A 19,701-nucleotide genomic window follows, 5' to 3' on the forward strand; every position below is an offset into this window, starting at 1 on the left:
ACTGGCCATTGCTCGTCAACCATGACAAGTTATTTCACTCCCGGTGCCAGTCATGGCTCGCCTTCGGCGCAATCACCGCTTTCCCCGCCCAGCCAGCGATCTTCTGCATTGTCCAATCGATTGACCTCCATTCTCTCTGCGTCCTACGCTGACTCCGACATTCGCGACGCCCTCGAAACTTTGAGTGTCAAAGGAATTCACAACTCTGCCGAGACACGGCGACAACTTCGACTTGATGTGCAAAAGGAAGTAGTTCATTGCAATGGGGAGATTGTACGGGACTTTGGGAAGGTGGCGGAGGTGAGACTCGTCGGATCCACATCTAAGCACCAGGGCGCTAATGCCATGGTCGTAACAGCAATTGAGACGAATCGGCGGCGTTATTACGGCCTTGAACCAGACGTGCGATGAGATGCGCAAGCATATCAGCTTGGCCAAGCAGGACTCGACACCCGTGCTAGAAGAAGCCAACGCGCTCATGGCCCAGAAGAAGGACACCGAGACGAAGCAGCGGCTGCTAGATGCCTTCTCCAAGCACTTTCTCGTGCCCGAAGAAGACGTGTTATTTTTGACATCGGCAGAAGAGCCTATTGACGAACGCTTCTTCGATATACTTGCCCGCGTCAAACAAGTCCACCACGACTGTGAGCACCTCCTCGGCGGCGACGACCAACGGCTAGGGTTAGAGGTTATGGAGCTGAGCACCCGACACCTCAATTCCGCATATCAGAAACTATACCGGTGGATTCAGAAGGAGTTCCAGTCTTTGAATCTCGAGGATCCTCGAATTAGTAGCTCCATTCGCCGTGCCTTGCGGGTCTTGGCCGAGCGGCCGAGTATGTTCCATAGCTGTCTGGATTTCTTTGCAGAAGCGCGTGACTACGTCCTTTCCGATGCATTCCACTATGCACTGACCGATGCTATGTCTGGTGGCACCGGAGGGGGCGGCGGGGGTGACCCTAGTGTGAAGCCTATTGAATTCTCCGCACATGACCCGCTCCGATATGTCGGCGACATGCTTGCCTGGGTGCATTCAACTACTGTGTCTGAACGCGAAGCTTTAGAAGCCCTCTTTGTCGCCGACGGGGAAGAACTCGTGCAGGGCATCCAAGCTGGACTTAGTAGCGAGCCCTGGGCCCGAATTGACGAAGAGGAAGAAGCTGTTTTTGATGGGCGCAAGGCACTCAGCGATTTGGTCAACCGGGACCTTACGGGGGTTTCTCGTTCGCTCCGCCAGCGAGTGGAGCTGGTCATCCAAGGTCACGACGACCCCGTCACTTGCTACAAAGTGATAAACCTTTTGTCTTTTTATCGTACGACGTTCTCCAGACTGGTCGGTGCTCAATCACATCTGGTAGATCTGATGCAAACACTGGAAAATTTTACATTTGGTCACTTTGAGAGCCTGATGCGCGACCAAATCAGCGCCCTTTCAGCCGAGCCAAATGCTTTGATCCCACCCAGAGACCTGTCTCCTCCAGAGTTCTTATTGGATGCATTGGAGGAACTGGTATCGCTCATGAAGACACACGAGGCTTCGGTTGACCCACAGGAGCCGATCGAGAACAACGAAAATCGATTCACGCCGGTTCTCCGCGTTGCTTTTGATCCTTTCTTGACCTTGGCGCGGTCTTCATCCGATGAGCTCAAGGATGCTACAGAACAGACCATCTACCGTACAAATATCCTTCTTGCGGCCCGCGCTACCATTTCGTCATTCGCATTTGCTAGCGAAACTCACAACTCCCACCTATCTACAGCACTATCTACACTGCGCACCAACCTTCTCGACATTCAACATGAATTCCTTCTCGAAACATCAGGTTTGCAAGTTCTGCTCGACGCGTTGGAGCCATTCTCCAAGAAGAGCAAGGATGGATATCCCGATGCCGAGACAGAGAAGACAGAACAGCAGAAACCCCAGCTTGCAGACCTGAGCCAACCTGCCGGCATTCCAGCCCGACTCATTGGTCACGTCCAGTCAGCAGCTGGACGACTTCCTCCCATCGGCACTCATGGACGCCACAGAACATCTGAAGCGCGTTCAGAGTGCATCACTCATTCAAAGCGTCACGGAAGATGCTGTTGAGGCCTTTTGCCGTGATTTCGAGTTTGTCGAGGGCATGATCATCGCCGCGGATGATGCACGGGGCATGACTCAGGTCACCCTGAGAACTAGTGGTAGTATGATCAGTGGTCGAAGTGGCAAGTCAGCACGCACGGTGGAAGATGGGAAGGAAGCGAGAGACGACAATGCGAAAGAAGAGCAGTGGAGTCTACGATCGCTATTCCCCCGAACGACTGGGGAGATTCGCGTTCTATTAAGTTGATCTCTCCAATGTACAGGTAGAACCAAGTGTCTGATACAGCACATGATTTTGGTTGCTCTACAAAGATCTGTAAATAAAACCGGCATGAGCATAGCAGTTGTACAAGTCATTGAATAAGGTCTACTGATGAATAATTTCTTCAAACGACTTGGACGGTGGATCATAGTCAAGTTCGGATAAGATTAATCATACACAGATACGTAATCAGGGTATCGAAACCGGTCCACCTAAACTTCCTCAGGCAAGTCATCCTCCCCGGGCTGCTTGTAGCCAGTGCTGCTCTGAGGCTTGGCGTGGCGGAGACCCTCGGTTGTGATGTTGGACTTGTCAATGGCGTCGTCCTCATCACGAGCTAAGAACAAACAGAATTAGCTTGCGCCCGCGACATGACTAGCGGCTGGGTTATACCAAGTTGCTCATCAGAATCCGCCATTTCGTAGGTACCTTGGTCGGCGGGGTCCTCGAAATCGTCATCGACGATCTCAGGCTGGCGTTCCGCTGCGTTGGACATGTTGAGAAATTGGGGTAGCACAAAAGCTCGTAGAATAAAAAGGTATAGGTAGAGAGAGTAACTGGAATGATTGTGCTACTGGCAGCAATATTGCTGATATTTATATTCAAAGTGAGTATAGCAATTGCGATGTGATGCCATGGGCCGTCATCTTTAAGGTTGCGATCTCCGATCTAGATCTGCCTTGATTCAAGTACAGGTTTTACAGATGATGCCGATCTACCAATTGCGTGTCCAAGCGATACCCACCAAAGAAGTCAAAGATATAGGCGGTGGCGTTGAACACATACTTTCCCAGCGGACACTGATCAGGTTGACTCGTGTAATCATCATTCGGGACAGTACTCGGCCAGCAATGACCATTGTCACCTTCCCGGTAATGCTGCACAATAGCAGGGTTCCCACCACAGTTCCAAGTTGCATGCTTGACGAGCGGGTTGGTGAACACGGTCTCATTTTTCGCCCACATCGCGTCATGTCCGCATCCGTTCTGCTCGGCCCAGCCTTCCAAGATGTCAATCGTGGGAAGCTTGGGATTCTTTGAATCGTTTCCATCAATAGGAGCGGTGGTATCTATGGTCCCGTGGAATTCAAGAAATGGATACCCTTGCTTGCGTTGGGCGGGCGCACATGGTCCTACGCCGGGTGTCTCGGTGTTGTTGTAGTATGCTCCGCTGACAGAGGCAAAAGCAGCAAACCGACTGCCGACGGTGGCATTACAAGCCAGTACATTGGTGAAGCCCCCGCCGTTGGATTTGCCTGCGGAGTAGACTCGACTTGGATCAATGCATAGCAGCTCCTCCATGTGTGTCAGGAGGTCGTGGGTGAAGTCGAGATCATTCGGGCGGGATGTATCCGCATTGGGATTCGAGAGCCAGTACCCATTCTTGCTGTTAGGGTAGATGGCGATGCCGTCCGGGTTGAATTCTGGATTGGAGAACTGGGATAGCCCTTCCTGTTCGACCATATCCTTGCTGGCGCCATGGAAGGAAAAGTACAGTGGTGCCGGTCGGTTCTTGTCATAGGAGGCTGGGATGTACAGACGGTATTCCCGGTCAGTTCCTGGCAAGGTCAGATTCTTGCTGGAACCAGGGCTGGGGAACTTGGAGGGAATGTTCTTGCCACAGCCCGAGGACTGGGCCGAGCCCACGGCCAAGGCCAGGGCCAGGGAAAGAAGGGATGCGACGTGCATTTGGAGCTTGAAGTGTCTCGTTACGTAGCAGGGGCATGCATAGACTATAAGACTAGATAGAAACTACTGCTAGTTTGACCACATTCCAGTCCAGGCCAAAGGTCCGCATCTCCATTTTTTGGCCCCTGCAATGCTGCATTTCTGCAAATCCTGCAAATCCTGCGTCTCTCACCCTTGCTCCACTTCCACTTGAGAACACAGTCAGATTGGAGTTGATTATTCCCGAGATGACCATTGGTCTTTTCGGCGATTTGCCCCTCGAGAACTAATGTCTTCAAGCGTGAATATCTTGCCTGAATCAGGCAATGGCCAGCCCCCACGCTTCATCAGGCCATCAGCTCTATTCATACTATCCACACTATTCTGCACGTCGTGTCTTGGGGGCCACGGGCTAACAGGGGCCATTTCATCACGGTCTTTGGCTGGACCTTTTCTGTCCCGGAGTCAAATGGCCTTCGCTATTGCTATTGAACTGTACTGATCACGCGCTAGATTGTTCTGGGATATAGTATCGTTGAGAAGATCACTTTCGGAGTCATCAAGATTAGTGTGCTCATGGCTTACCGGAGAATCTCCCGGGGCAAGATATTTAACATTGCCTCGCTGGGCATGATCGTCCTATGCAATCTGCTAGCACTTGCCTTTTTGATTACATCTGCCTTTCAATGCCATGTGAGAAACCGGAGTTTGCAGTATCTGGCATGGTCGCACAGACATCACTGCATTCAGGCTGAAATATCCTGGTCCGGCTATGCCATTTCCGACGTGATTACAGACTTGATTATTCTCTTCTTTCCCGTGCCATTGGTGTGGAAGCTACAGCTCACCCTCTCTAAAAAGATCAGTGTTCTGCTAGTCTTCCTATTGGGCTCATTGTCCACATCGGTGGGCATCACTAGGATGGTCACGATACTGTACTTTACCTATGGTAAGCGACTAGTGTCACTTCCATGAACCCCGGCTGACTGGATAGGTACCTCGGATGGATACCGGGACCTCTTGGACACCATTGCCACGGCCTTGATCTGGAGTCTTGTAGAAGCCTCGGTGGCCATCATCGCATCCTGCTTACCTTCCATTCGCCCCCTTATCCATAGATCCTCGACTAGTTTTCACCAAAGTAAGCCGTCGGGGTCAAGCGTTCAGGTTTCGAGACCGAGAGCTTCACTGCTTCCAACCAAGCCAGCCTTGGTTGAATTCGATGATATAGATGATTGTCAACACCTAGCATCTCGATTAGAGGAAGGGAGATGATCAAGAATGATAGTCTGATAAGACACAACAGGTGTCATTCATTTCAATATCTCTCCCGAGATCAAAACGCATAGACAGGTCCAATCCCGAGTCTCGCAACTTGCACAACGCATAAGCCCCGTGCCCATTTCCGGCTTGATGCGGGCTCACCCACTCGCGATCCTACATTGCCAACGTAGACGACGCTCAAAGTGCATAGCGATATAATGACTGCATTCTCAAATAGATTCTTCAACCCCCATCGAATAGACAAAGAAGCTTTGTAAAGGGCCCGGATTTTTTTTTTTTTCAATTCTACTTCTTATTTGCCCCAAATTTTGATCTCTACAGTCCGACTGTCATCGTCCCGATGTTACCTGCTATCGAGACCTTCACCATGACATCAACAATTTCTCTAGTAGCGATTGCTGTATGTGTGTGTGTACTATCCGAGTCCGGAACCATCTCACTAAAAAAATCTCCAGCTAGCGGCATATCTACTATGGACGATATTCTACAACCTCTACATCCACCCTCTATCGAAATACCCAGGCCCCAAAGTCGCCGCCTGCACCGACCTCCTAAACTTATACTGGACATCAACAGGACAATATTACTACAAGCTCAAAGAGCTCCACGACCAATACGGAGACGTCGTTCGAGTCGGTCCTCACACCCTCGTCTACCGCTCCCCACAAGCATGGAAAGACATCTACTCCCACCGCAAACACAACACACACTCCTTTCTCAAAGATCCTAAATTCTACCTCCGCGGACCCCGGGGCCCCAGTATCCTCAACGCCAACGATGCAGACCACTCCCGAATCCGAAGACTTCTATCCCACGCCTTCTCGGAAAAAGCCCTCCGAGACCAGGAATCCCTGATCCAGTCGTATGTCGATAATGCTGATTACGCGACTCCGCAGTGAGATCGCCTCGTCGCGCAACACAGTCGATATGTCGCAATGGTACAACTTCACCACCTTTGATATCGTCGGCAACCTCGCCTTCGGGGAGCCCTTTGACTGTCTGAAGGATAATAAGTATCATCCATGGGTAGAGATGATTTTTTCGAGTGTGAAAGTCCTTGCGTTACGGCGTCCACTCGCAGTATACCCATTCCTGGCCCCGATCGTCACAAGTCTGATGCCGAGACGGCTCGCGAGGATGCGCGATGAGCATTTCGCAATGACGTCTGAGAAAGTGCGGAGGCAGGGGGAGGCTAAGACCGATCGGCCTGATTTCATGACCTATATTTTACGGGCTGATGATGATCGGTTCTTGAGTATGATGGAGATGGAGGCGAGTGCGGCCATTCTGATCGGGGCGGGGAGTGAGACGACGGCTACTTTGCTTTCGGGGCTTACGTTCTATTCAGTGTCTAATCCTAGGGTTTGGAAGAAGCTTGTGGAAGAGGTGAGAGGGGCGTTCGGGGTATGATGGGATTAATTTCCTAGGGGTGTGTCAATTGAAGTATTTGAATGCTGCGCTGGAGGAGAGTCTAAGGGTTTATCCTCCTGTTCCGGCGACGATTCCAAGAGTTGTGCCTCAAGGTGGTGCTATGATTGATGGACGGTTTGTTCCTGAAGGGGTAATTACTCTCTCTCTCTCTCTCTCTCTCTCTTCTTTGTTATTGGTGATGTTGAGCGGGAGCTGACCAGAGTAGGTTTCTTGTCTCCGGGGCTCACTATTCCACGTATCATGCCGAGTCTCTGTTCACCGAGGCTGACTCTTTCATTCCTGAGCGATGGCTGGAGAATAGAGATAGCCGCTTCGAATCGGATTGTCGGACGGCACTGCAGGCGTTCTCGCTTGGCCCTCGGAATTGTCTTGGGAGAAAGTCAGTATCGCTCATCAGATGTCGAATACAGAGCTAATATCTGTGTACCTGAAGCCTGGCCTATGCCGAAATGAGGCCAATTGCAGCCAAGTGCTTTGGAGTTTCGATATGACACTGGACGAGAGTACAGCTGGCTGGAATAACCAGAATGCGTACAACGTCTGTAAAGGAAGCCGCTGATGGTGAAAATCTCTCCAGCACAACACTGAAATTCATGCAGATTGACCAACAGTTGGACTTGCTATCGGCTTACAGTACAGGCTTAGATCGTGAATATGATGAAACGAGTGTGTATGTCCGTAATCAACGTCCTATGTATGCCATGCTGCCGATCCCAGTCGACACCTATCCAATCTCAACACCAGACGCAGAAGAACCCTCCTCAACTCCGTAAAGTACAATGACCCTTCCGGTCCGAGTAGCAAGTGTGCATGAAACATAAAACCATAGACCATTCCATTTTCCTACATCGAACATCGGGAACACGCCCGAACTCAACTCCAATGACAGGGTTTAGAGAAGAGGTATGCAAGCGTCATCGCTAGCCACCCCTTTCACCGAACTCCTTAGCCCATTCTTCATACTTGCGTAGCCCGTCCTGTGACACGCTGGGCCGGATAGAGTAAAGACTTGCTTCAAAGTCTTCGAAGTTGATAGGCCGGATCTGGTCCATTGGGGTATGGAGGAGTGCTTCGCCGAGATTGCGGAGTGGACCCATCGCAGCATCTTTAGCTAGTGCGGTTATGTCTGAGCCGGAGAAGCCTGTTGTCACGATGATTAAAATAGGGCAGGTGATAGGAAAGGGAGAGAGAAAGTACCTTCTGTGACATGGACCAGGACCTGGATGTCCGCATCACTTAGCGTCTGATGCTGATGCCCGAGAAGCTTGCGTATCTGCTGCTCACGCACATGGTGCTCCGGCAGGGGAATGTACTGTCTCCGAACAAACCGGCGGCGCGCAGCCTCGTCAATATCCCAGGGCATGTTCGTAGCTGCCAACACGAGAACCCGACCCGCATCGCCTTCCTTTTTTTCTCTCAGCCGAGGGTTCTCGGCCAGCGGCAGCGCGTTGGAGATCAGACCACTGGACGAGGAATTCAGTCTTTGACCGACGCGAGGCTTCGTGCTCGGAGCCAGAAGAACGTGCAGAGAGAAGAGAGTCGATTTCGTCGATGAAGATAATGGATGGGGCGAGTACTTTGGCAAGTCCGAAAAGGGCACGCACAAGCTTCTCACTCTCGCCGTGCCATTTTGAGGTTAGGCTGGAGGCGGAGACGGAGAAGAAAGTGGACTTGGATTCCGTGGCAACTGCCCGCGCAAGCATGGTTTTACCTGTGCCGGGTGGCCCAAAGAGTAACATTCCTCGTGCTGGTTCCCGGAGGCCTGAGAAAAGATCGGGTCGAAGGAATGGGTACACCACTGCTTCCTTGAGAGCCTTCTTAGCTCCATCTAACCCAGCGATGTCGTCCCAGTGGACTTCATCACCGCGCACGACAATATCATTCAAAATTTGTCGTGCTGATTGTAGGTCCACGCCCTTGGGAAGTTTGTTCAAGATGTTGACGATATCTCGGTTGTCTTCCTCTTCATGCTCATCCTCGGCTTCGCTGTCCGACCGCTGCCCCGAGGAATCTTGATCACTTGATGGCGGTGTTTCACGACGTTTTGGTGGAGCTGCTTTGCGCCGCACAGCGCCGCCGTTTGCGGCAGAAACGGACAACCGGTCAACTCCGCGCTGAATGTCATCACTCCCGGATGATGGTGAGATATAGGATGATGGCGCGGGCTTCGTAGTGCGTGGAGCAGACTTGGTCCGCGGCTTACTGCTCGATACATTTGACTCGCGATCCTGCCGCGGTGTTGTCGGTCGAGAGCTGCCTTCGGACTTGGCCAGTGTCACACGCGGTGGAGGCGGAAGGGAGGTTCGTAAGCCCGCAGGTTTAGGCTTGACCGATGGCCTGCGTGGATAACTGGACGTGTAATCCTTAGGGTCTGGCATGTGCACTGGGACAGGCGGGGGAGCCCGGCGGTTATCAGGCGAAGGCTGAGGTCGCAGAACCGGTGCCTGGGCCACAGGGCGAGGGGATGAACGAGCTGGAGAAGAACGACTAGGCTCTCGCCAATTTGCAGCAGGAATTCGATCCGATGACAGGCTCTTCTGTGGAGACCTTCGTACCGAAGCAGGCTCTTCGCTAGAACTCGATTTTGGCTCTGGATCACGCCGCATACCAGGGTCGTGGACAGCGGTTGACCGGGACGAAGCCAGCGCCGCATCGCTCACCATTCGGTCGCTTGCTGACGAAGACCGGTAGAGGTTGCCCCATGCCAGACCAGCAGCTGTGGAGGCGGCCGGCCGCGACTCCTTCTTGGACCCGATCTTGCTTTTCTTGCCATTCTTCTTTCCGTCGACGTTGCGTAATGTCGTCAGCATTCCTTTCCGTCGCTCAGGACTGGAGCCGCGGGATTTCGTTTTGCCCGAAGAGTTGGATTCCACGCGCCGTGCAGGTGTGGCGCTAAGTGACGGACCCGAAAGTGCAGGGTCGTCGTATACCGCAGGAGGATCGGTATCTCGTCGCGCCATCGGGGGAGGATGTGGTCGGCCTGGTATAGCAGCCGGCTTGGAGAGATCTGTGTAGCCGACAGCGGGGATTGTGCCGTCTCCGATCCAGCCAGGAGGGTTGGAGGAAGGACTCGATGTGAATGTAGGGAATTTGCCCTTGGTCAGCGTCGTAGGGCCTTCTTTAGAGCCGTTGGCGTCTGACTCTTTTCGGCTCTCGCGCAGTGCTGCTAGAAGATCGACTCGCTCGCGGCATTGAATCTCCAACGCACGGATGGAATCCTGCAGGGCCTTCTCGGTTTCGGATTTTGGAGTATAGGTGGACGAGACCCGGCGGGCATTGTGATGGTAAATAGTCTCGAGGGCAGATCGCCAGGATCTTAATGCTTCTTCCTCGTTGTTCTGATGTCATGAGCAATTGAAAGGCGACCGGGGAGAATAAAACGTACCTGACCTTCGAAGTAGACTGCAGTGGAGCACAAGAGATAGCACTCATCATACGTCTTCTGCATAGAAGACGCAGGCCGTGGGCGCATCATTGGTATAATTCAGGCCCGCACCCATTAGTTTGTGAGCGGGGAAAGATGGAAGTGGTGATCTCCCGTTTTAGGGATTTTTCGCGTGACGTCGACGGTCCATTACTGCATGCGGAGACTCGATTTGACTAATATACCTATTGAGAGTACCTTGAGCCCTGTACTTGTGAATTATCATCTCTAGATTCCTGGTGGCACGTCTATCGGTACATACAGAAATAATAACAAAGAAAAAAAATAGAAAATAAGACATGTATCGATGCAGAGAGAACCCAGGCCCGCATAAGTCAAACCCGATCCACGTTCCAACGCCGGTAACGATATAGGACACAGGACACGGCGAGAGCGTCAAGAAGAGAAGAACAAGATCTCCATGCCGGCCACCATTTTCAATCCCCTCCAAACTATACATTGCCGTCGCTTTTTGTGAATAGAAGTCCCAAACATGCAGAAAGATCGAAACCCGCTCATGGCCTATGCACTTTCATGAGGGTTGATCGGGCGCTGCCCGTCCCTCGTCCATATTACCTCGGAGAAGAAAAAGAAAAGGCACTACGTGGATACCCACGTAATGCGGTATATCGAACAGCGGAACATTTATCGGGATCCGTAGATGGTAGTCAAATCAGCAAATGGTGATCGCGTGACAAGGCGTTGATTTTATTTTTCGCTTTGTTGCTTGAAGTAAGCCTTGGCCATCTCATAAGATGTCCTGAAACGTATCAGTAATCATGAAACTCTAGCTTGGGGGGACCAAACATACCAGCAGATGGCTGTGGACGGCATGGTCGAGATGATGCGAGGACCCATGCCTCGGAGGAAGCCAGACCAGCCAAATCGACGCTTGATAATGGCGGCGGCGTTAAACAGACCACGCGCAGAGCGAATCTCCTCGCTCTGGGCGAGACCACGGGTCTGGAGAAGGGTCTTCACAACATCGAGAGGTGTGGTGAGACCAGCCGCGAAGGCACCAGCAAGACCACCGGCCATACAGTGGGTCAAGGGGTCATATTGCTGAGAGGGGTTCATCACCTTGGAGATGGACTCACAGGCAACGAACTGGGTAGCAGTGAAGGGGACGGTCATGCAGAGGGTGGTAGGGTAGGAGACGTAGAAGGCCTGGAGACCCTCGGTGCGGTAGACGGTTTTGGCGCATTGCATCAAGCTCTTGTGGACAGAGCCGTGAACCTGCATACGCTGCTTGATGACTTCTTGGTGTCAACTTCATGTTGAATCTCATTTTGGTCTCATAAACCACTTACCATCGAATGGGTTCATCAGCGCATCACTCGCGATCGTGGCCGAGGCACCACTCATAGCTTCAATGCGAGTTAGTCATGAATTCATTTCCAGCCTCGAGTACCCAAAAACCTACCAGCTGCCAAAGGGTGGTGCCCATCATCGACATTACCACCAGCCATTTCCTTCACAATCTCGTAGGTTCCAAAATACACCGCATGTGCCGGGCCTATCGCAAGATCAGTTCGAATTATTCCCGCCTCAGATTGTTCTGAAACTCACCAGCGCCAACAATTACACTCGACACACCCTTCCATAGTGTCCGCCAGCCCTCGATGCGATAGATTGTGGAGACCGCATTAGTGAGACCGGTGTACAGGCCGCCACTTGAGGGGTTGATGATTTGCATGCGAGTCTAGAAGGCAGGGATATGTTAGTCCAGAACCATCCACAATCTTCTTTCTATCGCATCCAGATGCAAAATCTTACCTTCAGCAAATCGACTGGGTACATCACCGAGTGTTCCTTGAATAACCATCAGCCCTGCCACTCCTCCAAGTCAATGCAGTAAACCTACTGCTATCCCGGCAAAAGCACCGGCAAGCATGTTCCGGCCTAAGCCATAGTTGGAAGGAAGAGCTTCGTAGCTGTTGGAAAAAGGCACCGCGTCAGCATGCACCAATACACCGGAGTCTCTAGCAACGCGAAAAGATCATATCCACGATGAACGAGCCGTCCGAAGGCACCAGCAAAAGACAATGAGACGTTCGCATATGCCTCAATCGCTCCGCAAGTGAACGGAACCGCCGTGTCCCATCCATCGATGGAAAGTCGCGTTGCCCGCTCGACGAAAATTCCAACGCAGAAAGCCACCTACTCATATTCCTGCTCGAGGATTTGCTCGGTGACCGCCATGGAGCTCCGCTAGCTCAAGGCACAGCGGGCGCAATTCGAAAGAGAGGGACAGACAGCTGGGGGCGACGGGGATGTCGTGATGCCGTGGCCGAGGTGCACAGGCTGGGGAAGGTAGAACGTGCTGAGGTAAACGGGGGTTCGTGGGAGCCAACAGGCACAGGTACGCCCGAAACAGGGTAGAAGAACAAGCGAAGGAACTTGAGATTTTCGCAAGTTGATCAACAGAGAAATGAAGGGATTCCTTCCAAATTTTTTTTCGGGCACCCGGAGAAGGAGAAGATGGGGACAGAGCGAGTAACAACTTGGCACTAGGGAAATTATTCCAGGCCGACCTTCGCCGGATTCCACAAGCTCCGACCCTGGGCCACTTAGATTCTAGCTCCGAGTACTATAGAGTGCTGGACTAATCTCCTTTCCCTCAACTATCATATTTCAGTTACTATTTTCTTCGCCTCTACTGATTCCTGTTGCATCACCAAGAAACGAGGTCCAGATCTTCATCCTAATCAAGGCAATCGACTCCCGGGGATCCGATGACGGAGCTTAGGTAAGACGTATTGTACCGGCTGCACTTTCTGCACCAAGGCAAGTTGGGTATGGTACGGATGCAATACCGGTAACTTTTATCAATCTGATAAGCCTTTAATTTATTGCCCTTCGATTGGGGTTTAGCTCATGAGAATCGGTGGCCCCGGGAACGGTAGAAAAGCCATAAAGCTGTAGACATCAGTTCCTTGAAGATGATCATAATACTCGTATCCTATACTCTGCATACACTCTCCGTTCGTCTACCTCCCATTGAATGGGCTCTGCGAAAGGTACCTACAAAAAAAGAAGAAAAAAAAGCCCGCACATACCCTGGACAGTCTTCAATCCGAGATCCGCTACGAAAGGGGCTGCCCGAACACGCGACTTTGGGGACTGGGCTGCCGAGGCCCGGGTGAGCATTAGTCCAGGTAGACTAAACCCATCGTGTCGTCGAACGGGCTGCCAAAATTTTTTCAGATGTGGCCACATGACTCGCTCCCCTCAGGAGCCGCAAAAATGGTACAAGTGCGGTCTAAAGAGCCGCGGTAGGGGGAAATATTTTGGATTCTGCAAGGAGCGAAGCGTCTCCTGAAGTGGTTCCCCATGTACACACAGAACGCCAAGGTAAATGAACGATGAGGAAGAAAATTCGCTATGAATATGATTGTGAGAGAGCACTGCTATCTGGCCATGGTAATCCCAACAAATGATTTCAACACCTTCTGCGCCACAGTCTCGAAATGGAAATGCGATAAGATCAAACAGAGCAGAGTGTCAGTTGCTTCACAATCGAAATTGAAGAGGCATATAAGGCAGTTACTTCAAGGGTCCACCAATCATGAAATGGAGATTAAGAGAGGAGGATCAGGCGGTGACAAGTTGGGGGAGTTTTCGTTCACGTCGTGAGATCTTATCCGTAGTCGTCCGAACAGGGTTGAAATATGGGTTCACCATTCGACGTTGAACGCCCATTCTCCTGCGACTGGTGTAAGCGATTAATATTTCAAAGTGTGTCAGGATTGGGATGTTGGAAATACCATTTCTCAGATTTTCTGCGGTGTCGCTCAATAGAATGACTCGGCGCTTGTTACAGTAGGCAGTTTTATCCAGAATGTCGACTTTCAACTTGGCCAACTCCGGCACTGGCTTCTCGAACATCTCACTGAGACTTTCAACAGCCATTTCTAAATCCTTCTGGTTGTCCTCAAAGATCTCGGTGAGGTTGTTGCGCGCCAGATAAAAGGCAAATGCATACGTCCACTTTAGGGTCTGTCGGCATTGCTGCAATGCCTGTGAAGCAGTGTCCAGGAACTGAACTTCAATCCAAGACAGCCCCGACTGTGATTGGAGGCTAGTCATTTTCTTCTCAGTCTTGAGATATAGATCCTTGTCTAACTTGGCTGACTGTTCGTGGTTTGCATAACGGTTGTAGTAGTGCAGATAGCGCTCCAGGAACGCGCGCGACTTGGCTTGAGCTGTGCGAGCATCTGCACCGGACTTTTCCTCGTATCGGTTGCAGTTGTACCAGCTGGTACCATGCTCCGACCAGAGTCCCATGCACATCCAGCAGAACTCGTGCTTGCACTTGCGGCAAGTCATGTGGTTGCAGCCGCCGTTCTTCTCAATTGTTGAGACGCACCTGGGACACTCCTTGGTGTTGGCCGAGATCCAGTTTGCTGTCTCAGAGTCATCCTCACATTTCTTCAGCCACATCTTTACCAGTGCGCAAGGAGTGGGCTGGTGATCATTGAGGGAGCATCCGAAGCAGAAGTCATGCTTGCAGAGGCAGGATACGGTGGGTACAATGCGGCGCAGATCGCGTGGTTTAACTGCACAGTCGATGGCATACTCGCAATTGGGCGCCGGGCACCAACGAAGATTATCTTTGTCATCCACATACGTCCGGGTGAGAAGCGTGCGATATCTATGTAGAGAGTTATTGTCAGTAAGCTTGCCTTTGGTCGCCGAGAATGGGAAGACATACCGCTCCTGAAGGGCGTGGTTGTCTGCCAAAAGTAGTTCAAGCGACTTGGAATCCACGATACGGTGACAGCTATCACCTGGGCACTCGATGCGTGCAGCCTCGCCTTCATCCTTGATCTTCTGCGATAAGTAGTGTCGGTAGCAGTCGACACAGAACCGGTGGCCACATCGCATCGCATACGTCTCAAGGTCGGGACCTTCCTCGCAACAAATATCACACATGAAGTCTGCCAGCTTCTCCGTCTTCGCGAGTCCCTCGAAATTCGTCCCAAGTCCTGCCTCTTCTAATGTCTCTTCTGGGTGTTCCATGTACCCCTCGATAAGCTTCTCTTGCTTCCACCGACCGAAGCGTAATAGGATCGCCGCCGACTCTGGAGGAAGACCGAGAATCGCGGAGACATCTTCGACTTGCACATCCTGCTCACGTTGAATGTCAAATGGGTCTAGAACTTTGTACTCGACTTCGTAGGGTTTCCGTTTTTGCTTTATCAGGTCCTTGTCATCGGAAAAGCCGGTGTCGAGGTCATCACCGAAATCTGATTACGCAAAGCAAGGTCAGCAAGAAGACGATAGCACCGACGGAGGGAACAGAAACATACCATCACCTAGACTCTCATCGTCGCTATTCTGGTTGTCGAGGAAGTCGCCGGAACTCGACACGTCGCTCAGGAAGTCATCGTCGGAATCCATGCTGCCCGTAGTCGTCGCAGGGGTCACGAGATCCGTCTTTTTTCGACTGGGGCTATGGGAGTCCGGGAAGTGGGAGAGCGATGAGACTGTGAGAGAATCTTGTTTGGAGCGCGGGTCGGATGGAGTGGCGTTCTCGGCGTGGCTAGCCTTGGTGGCGGCTTTGGGGAGAGGCTGGTTGTCCGCAATCGCCGCCTCGGCCGCCTTTCTCTTCCGTGTAGAAGGAGGCGTGGTGAAAGAAGGTGCGGCAGATTGCCGGCGAAGGGGCATGGATGCGTCACTTGGAAAATGGCGCGCGGGCGAGAACCATCGGTCAGAGAGGGGTGGAGTGGGGAAGGGGCTGCGATCAGGCGGATCCCTTTTCTACTCTATCACTCTATACTCAGCCCGTTTGGCTGAGTTGCTTTGTGGGGAAATATCGTAGGTCACAAGGAAGAGTGTGATCTTCTGATGGCGTTTTGACTCACGCGTTGATTCACTGTGGAGCTTTTTACGGATTTCCAGCGTGTCAGGCTGAACTGACCAGGCTGGAGTGACGTACGGATGGGGCCTCGGATGGTGTTTGGCAGAGCTAGAGAATTGACGAATTTTCACCCTACGTACGAGACGAGCTGTCCGTCAGATATGCTATGTCCTCTAATGATCCCGGCTAGGCCTCTTCCGAAGCTTCCTGGGGAAATCCATGGATAGCTTTGGATAATCTGGAAATCTGGGTATTACGAAGTCGATCCTGATGTTTGCCTGCAGAATACAGCATCTAAGCGGTCACGTAGAACCGATTACAAAATCATATTTCTACTTCGAGACAGAATCTTGTTAAAGGAGCGAACGTGGCATGGATACTGGATTTCTGTGAAATTCTAAATATTGAATTAAGAATCATCATTATTAATGAACTTCTATACGTTTCGAGCAAAATACCTCTGGGTTGATAGGCCGTGTTTGGTGGCAAGGTTTCGACAACGGTGATAGCTTACTGGTTAAGCATACCGAATTCCTTCGGGTTCCCAGGTTCGAATCCTGGTGCCGACGCACCGTCGGTATGGGACAGTGGTTACTCCGTTCGGCTGCTATTTCTGAGCTTCATCGTTGTTTTTTTATTCATTCTTCTTCCTGACTTAGGGTTTTTTTAACCCTATCAAAATTCAAACGTAAACAGAGGCAAGATCGTGCGAGCCTATATGCCTCATCATGTGTGGACACTCCTCCGCAGATAACAAGTGAACGTTGTGGATAGATCCAGAGGATCATTATAAAGACCAACACGAACAATATATAGATGACAAATGCGTTTGAATTTTAGACGTAGAGGCGTTGGTGTCTCATTCAAGACACCATGCCCAGTGGGGGGCCCCTACTCATCCTCCTCATCACTATCTTCCTCTTCACTACTCTCCTCCTCAGCATCCGCAAGCCAATCCACAAATTGCTGCGCCTGACTCCTCACAGCCTTCATCTCCTCACTCGCAGTTGACCTCTCATCAGCCCACCACTGCTCATAAGCCTCCTCATCTACAAGCTCCAACTCATACAACTCCTTCGCTGTGAACAGCAGAATTGTATCACCCTTATTCCGATGCACAAGGTCCTGCTGCAACTGCAACAACATATCCACCTGGTCCTTCTTTTCGTCCTTGTTCCGGTCGAATAGCGTTCGCTCCACCACTTCTCGGTACTTGGAGAATATCTCGTGCACGGCTTCGCCGGCGCCCTTGCCACCTTCCATGAGCTGCTGGATGTATTTCATGAACGAGGTTACGATGGCGCGTCGCACTTGCACGTCCGAGGCGTTGGCTGTCATGCGAAGACTGACTAGTTCCAGTTGAACGACATCTGCGGAGACGCCGTCACGTAGACCGTCGAATAAACTAGCTGAAGCGTCGTGGTGGAAATGGTCCTGTTCCTCTTCGTCGGAGAAACTGCTGCGTGGGGAACGTTGCCATGAGCCATCGGATACTTCAGAGGATAGCGTTGAGATTGAGGCGGATGAGAGTGAAAGTCCAGGCATGCGGTAGACCAGCCCTGATGACGCGACAGAGACATCGTCGTCTTCCTCGTCGTCGTCCTCGCCAGGTACAAACTCGTAGCCCTCGCCACCTTGGCCGACGATGTCCGTGTCGGTGGGACCAGGGGTTCCATCCCGTCGGACCTTAGCGATGCGCTGTCCACTCTGGATCTTCATACCATCTGCGATCTTTACATCGTGAGAGATAAGCGCACCGGCGGCAACACTGCAGCCTTTGCCGATGACGACATCGTCGGCGATGATAGCGCCCCGGACATCGGTGTTATCTCCAATCACGACATTGTCCCAGATGTATGCGCCGTCCAGCTTGACGTTCCGGCCGATTTTGCAGTTCCGACCCAAGACGGTGCTGTGAACTGTGGTACGATCACCGATACTAGTGCCTTGGCCGATGACTGTGCGGCGACCGATTACGCATGACCGAGCCAGAGTCACGCCCCGTTCTTGGTACAAACTACCCTTGCGGAGATCATAGGTGTGGCCCGGGAGCAAGTTCGTATCAGGGCACAAGGGATAAGTCCAGCGCGAGATAATATCCTTGCTAACAGCGTCGTAAGCCTTCAAGTTACGTACCCGCGCGGCGTAGTGGTCTTTGATGATATGCGTATGGATGGTCTTTCCATTTAACTCGTAGTCCTTCAAGACACCAAACAGGTAGTGTTTCCGCGGTGACTGGTAATCAAAACTGTCGGACCACAAGCTCAGCACGTCAGGTGTGCAAATATCGATACTGCAATCGATCAGATCTTGACGGATATCCAGCTCGGAATGGGATAGGATGATCTCGGTGTCAATGTTCAACCGGGTCGGCGCATCTTCGTCATGGTGGTCAATCTCCTCGTAGTGAAGACAGCGGTCTTTGGTCGGATCAATCACGAAAACGGGGGAAACGGAGGAGGACTTTGTGCGGTGGTTGAGGCCGGCTTCGCGCAGCACCATGGTCATGATCGCGTTCTTGTCCGCTGCGCGGCGTGCTCGATGGGTGGCCAGGGCGCCTTCAATGGGCAGGTTGCTGATAACATCACCGCTGACGACGATGAAGTCACCGGTGATCAGGTGCTTGCCGTCCAAGTCTCGCATAACATCACCAACGGAGGTAGAGGTGGATTTGAGGAAGGTGAGTTTCTTGAAGGGGGAGGACGGCGCTCTCCATTTCGAAGAACTAGAAGAATAATTAGCGTCTTCTAATAATGACAAGCGCATCGATGGTGCCGGCGTACTTGATGATTTCTCTAGCTTGTCTGAGTGAGCGCCTCCGTAGAGGAATACCTCCTCGACACCTGCATTGGCCAAGAATTCGAGGGTATATTCAATAAGAGGGGTGTTGGCCAAAGGAAGAAGACACTATCATTACGGGAGCCATTTAGCATCTGGTATCGTTCTATGACTTCCCCACACACTTTCATCTTCAGGTACATACCCGCGGCTTGTCGAGAGTAAAGGGCTCGAATCTGGTCTCGAAAGTATCCGCCAGGACCACTGCCTGCAGAGTCTCCTCTACCTCTTCGGCTTGGTTACCCTTGGGCTTCGAGCTTCCCTTTTGCTTGGCACCCATTGCTGAAAGATCCTTGAAGGCGTCAGTAGGAATTCACACGAGGAGCTTGATGTTATCGAGATGACAACAGTGGCGAGCTGGGGAAATATCGGCTGGATCGTACCGAGAAACAAACGGGATACAAGAATGGGATTGACCAGGTCTGCTCAATCGGCGCAGCAGCTAGTCCCAGGCTCGTTATCAAAGAAAGGCACAAAAAACCCCGCCAAGCCTCTAATGACTCCCACGCTGTTGCACTGTTTGCACTTCAGACAAAAGTCACAAACAAAGAAACTTGTCACATGACTATGCAGGATCTACATCCACGTGTGTCGCAGGCGGTCCAGAACTCCCCGCAAGGTCTGGGCCCTCCTGGACTCCATTATTTTTTTTTGTTAGGGAGACACGCGGTCTAGACTCTCCCTCGGACTCGCGCTGAGCAAGATCTCGGGTTCGTCCGAACATAATCGATAGCATTGCGGGTGTGGGGTGGCCCTTCCCGAGACTCGGTATTCTGTCGGAAGCGTGACCCGCGCGAACACATACCGAAGAAAAGAAAAAGAAAAACTTGACGACAACATCTTTGGAAA

General features: G+C 51.8%; 9 protein-coding genes across 9 annotated transcripts; 3 read left to right on the forward strand and 6 right to left on the reverse strand.

Moving 5' to 3' along the window:
* Nucleotides 1-21: 21 nt before the first annotated feature.
* On the forward strand, nt 22-2,330 carry cog6 (Golgi transport complex subunit COG6; the record flags this gene model as incomplete). Its single annotated transcript, XM_056971696.1, is given in 3 exon segments — nt 22-300; nt 359-1,975; nt 1,986-2,330. 3 exon segments carry the CDS (start codon nt 22-24, stop codon nt 2,328-2,330), a joined length of 2,241 nt encoding a protein of 746 aa, XP_056818675.1.
* Nucleotides 2,331-2,557: 227 nt separating this feature from the next.
* N7477_010036 (uncharacterized protein) lies at nt 2,558-2,841 on the reverse strand (the record flags this gene model as incomplete). The annotated part of the gene is made up of 2 exons (XM_056971697.1): nt 2,558-2,682; nt 2,739-2,841. The coding sequence occupies 2 exons, from the start codon at nt 2,839-2,841 to the stop codon at nt 2,558-2,560; spliced, it is 228 nt and encodes a 75-aa protein (XP_056818676.1).
* A 202-nt stretch (nt 2,842-3,043) lies between these two features.
* On the reverse strand, nt 3,044-4,033 carry N7477_010037 (CE1 family esterase; the record flags this gene model as incomplete). Its single annotated transcript, XM_056971698.1, has 1 exon — nt 3,044-4,033. One exon carries the CDS (start codon nt 4,031-4,033, stop codon nt 3,044-3,046), a length of 990 nt encoding a protein of 329 aa, XP_056818677.1.
* A 1,603-nt stretch (nt 4,034-5,636) lies between these two features.
* N7477_010038 (Cytochrome monooxygenase lcsI) lies at nt 5,637-6,195 on the forward strand (the record flags this gene model as incomplete). Its single annotated transcript, XM_056971699.1, has 2 exons — nt 5,637-5,696; nt 5,752-6,195. The coding sequence occupies 2 exons, from the start codon at nt 5,637-5,639 to the stop codon at nt 6,193-6,195; spliced, it is 504 nt and encodes a 167-aa protein (XP_056818678.1).
* Nucleotides 6,196-6,223: 28 nt separating this feature from the next.
* On the forward strand, nt 6,224-6,706 carry N7477_010039 (uncharacterized protein; the record flags this gene model as incomplete). The annotated part of the gene is made up of 1 exon (XM_056971700.1): nt 6,224-6,706. The coding sequence occupies one exon, from the start codon at nt 6,224-6,226 to the stop codon at nt 6,704-6,706; it is 483 nt and encodes a 160-aa protein (XP_056818679.1).
* Nucleotides 6,707-7,647: 941 nt separating this feature from the next.
* Nucleotides 7,648-10,199, reverse strand: N7477_010040 (uncharacterized protein; the record flags this gene model as incomplete). The annotated part of the gene is made up of 4 exons (XM_056971701.1): nt 7,648-7,868; nt 7,925-8,190; nt 8,216-10,065; nt 10,113-10,199. The coding sequence occupies 4 exons, from the start codon at nt 10,197-10,199 to the stop codon at nt 7,648-7,650; spliced, it is 2,424 nt and encodes an 807-aa protein (XP_056818680.1).
* Nucleotides 10,200-10,859: 660 nt separating this feature from the next.
* mrsA (putative mitochondrial carrier protein) lies at nt 10,860-12,353 on the reverse strand (the record flags this gene model as incomplete). Its single annotated transcript, XM_056971702.1, has 8 exons — nt 10,860-10,911; nt 10,963-11,410; nt 11,462-11,518; nt 11,575-11,667; nt 11,721-11,853; nt 11,928-11,963; nt 12,016-12,133; nt 12,316-12,353. The coding sequence occupies 8 exons, from the start codon at nt 12,351-12,353 to the stop codon at nt 10,860-10,862; spliced, it is 975 nt and encodes a 324-aa protein (XP_056818681.1).
* Nucleotides 12,354-13,745: 1,392 nt separating this feature from the next.
* N7477_010042 (uncharacterized protein) lies at nt 13,746-15,821 on the reverse strand (the record flags this gene model as incomplete). The annotated part of the gene is made up of 2 exons (XM_056971703.1): nt 13,746-15,400; nt 15,464-15,821. The coding sequence occupies 2 exons, from the start codon at nt 15,819-15,821 to the stop codon at nt 13,746-13,748; spliced, it is 2,013 nt and encodes a 670-aa protein (XP_056818682.1).
* A 1,084-nt stretch (nt 15,822-16,905) lies between these two features.
* On the reverse strand, nt 16,906-19,132 carry N7477_010043 (translation initiation factor eIF2B catalytic subunit epsilon; the record flags this gene model as incomplete). Its single annotated transcript, XM_056971704.1, has 2 exons — nt 16,906-18,921; nt 18,998-19,132. 2 exons carry the CDS (start codon nt 19,130-19,132, stop codon nt 16,906-16,908), a joined length of 2,151 nt encoding a protein of 716 aa, XP_056818683.1.
* Nucleotides 19,133-19,701: the final 569 nt, after the last annotated feature.

Source organism: Penicillium maclennaniae, assembly GCF_028827695.1.
Source record: "Penicillium maclennaniae strain IBT 15551 chromosome Unknown utg000008l:1.0-3552695.0:1.0-3555053.0, whole genome shotgun sequence".
NCBI lineage: Eukaryota > Fungi > Ascomycota > Eurotiomycetes > Eurotiales > Aspergillaceae > Penicillium > Penicillium maclennaniae.